General features: G+C 39.8%; 1 protein-coding gene across 1 annotated transcript in view; it reads left to right on the top strand.

Moving 5' to 3' along the window:
* The window catches only part of FBLN5 (fibulin 5), a 44,350-nt gene that overhangs the window by 24,199 nt on the left and 18,804 nt on the right, over positions 1–1,347 (top strand). Inside the window, exon 6 of the mRNA XM_072428199.1 lies at positions 113–352. Within this exon, the coding sequence (XP_072284300.1) occupies positions 113–352 (240 nt within the window). The remainder of the gene's footprint in view (positions 1–112; positions 353–1,347) is intronic.

The raw sequence follows: 1,347 nt of genomic DNA, 5'->3' as shown, positions 1-1,347 counted from the left end.
TAATTCTCAGTATCTGTTCTTATTCTGTATGTATGGACTCTGCACAGTACCACTCCTCTTGTTCTTCATGCTACATTTTTTTAAACCTGCATTCTTTCATTTTTATATACAGATATAGATGAATGTCGGACAATCCCTGATGCTTGCCGCGGAGAAATGGTCTGTGTTAATCAGAATGGAGGATATCTCTGCATCCCCCGGTCAAGCACATACAGAGCACCATACCGCACCCCTTACCTCCCCGCTGCATCCCCGCTGGCTCCTCCAATTTCTTCTCCGAGCTTCCAATCACCAGGCCGGCCTCTCGTATGTCGCTTTGGCTATCAGATGGATGAAAATAGTCAATGTGTCGGTAAGATTTCAATAAAGGAAATAAGTGCACCTGTCACAGACAGCTTACCAGCAGAGAAGTTGCCATTGATGTGTTGTAGGTGGCTGCAGGTAGCTGGGATAAATTTATTGAACTTTATAACTGTGCTGGATTGCATTAGCAGAATACAGATTTATTGTCTAGAATTTCTCTTTATAATAAGAATAGAGCTCTGCAGAAATAGCATACAGAATGCAGTCTGTCTCTATCTAAATCTAGCTTTGCCACAGCAGTGTAGGCTTTTCTGAGGCTGGGGATCAAGTGTACAATGAAAAGAGATGCATTATGATTGATTACAAGGAATCCATAATAAACAATTGACTGCATTGTTTGTGGCAGATTTTCAGTTAATGGTCGACAGCTATGACATGGCTTTCTTTCTTCCTTTCCTTTCTCTTCTCCTTAAGCAATGAGCAGTTTGCACCTCTCAGGTCAGTTAAGGTGACACCAAGGATCTTTTCGGCAAAGTGACAAAAGTGAATCTCGGAAAAATTAGTTACGGTTTTTTATCAATTTTCTGCCTCATGCAAAATTTAAAGGATAGGTAACTGTTGTGGATGTGTCTACAAAAAGCACCTTGAAAATTACTAATTATTTGCAAGAATATAGATCATCAATAAAAGATGGCATTCAAATAGAAACCCCTACTGGTCTGCTGCAACAGTTACCTATCCTGGGGTTCTAACACCATTTTCTCTTCAGCAATAACATGTCAATATATTAAGCAGGAAACTGCTCATCAGTTTGATTTTGTTCCTATAAGGGCATTCACTTCCTGTCCCGGAGACACCATAGAAAGTAAAGGAAATTTCCTTATCTCTCCTAGATGTCACTAAAACTGAAGATTTACCCCACCTGTTGTGACAACACTAAAACTTCAGATTTCCCATCACAAGCAGCAATAGAAAAAAACAGTTAAAATATAACAAAGAGCACCACCCTACTGCTTGCACAGTCCAGAATAGTTTTTTTCCCAT

The sequence above is a fragment of the Pyxicephalus adspersus genome, chromosome 12 (genome assembly GCF_032062135.1).
Source record: "Pyxicephalus adspersus chromosome 12, UCB_Pads_2.0, whole genome shotgun sequence".
Classification (NCBI taxonomy): domain Eukaryota; kingdom Metazoa; phylum Chordata; class Amphibia; order Anura; family Pyxicephalidae; genus Pyxicephalus; species Pyxicephalus adspersus.
Note: the sequence above shows the minus strand (reverse complement) of the source record. Positions and strands in the feature narration are given on the sequence as shown.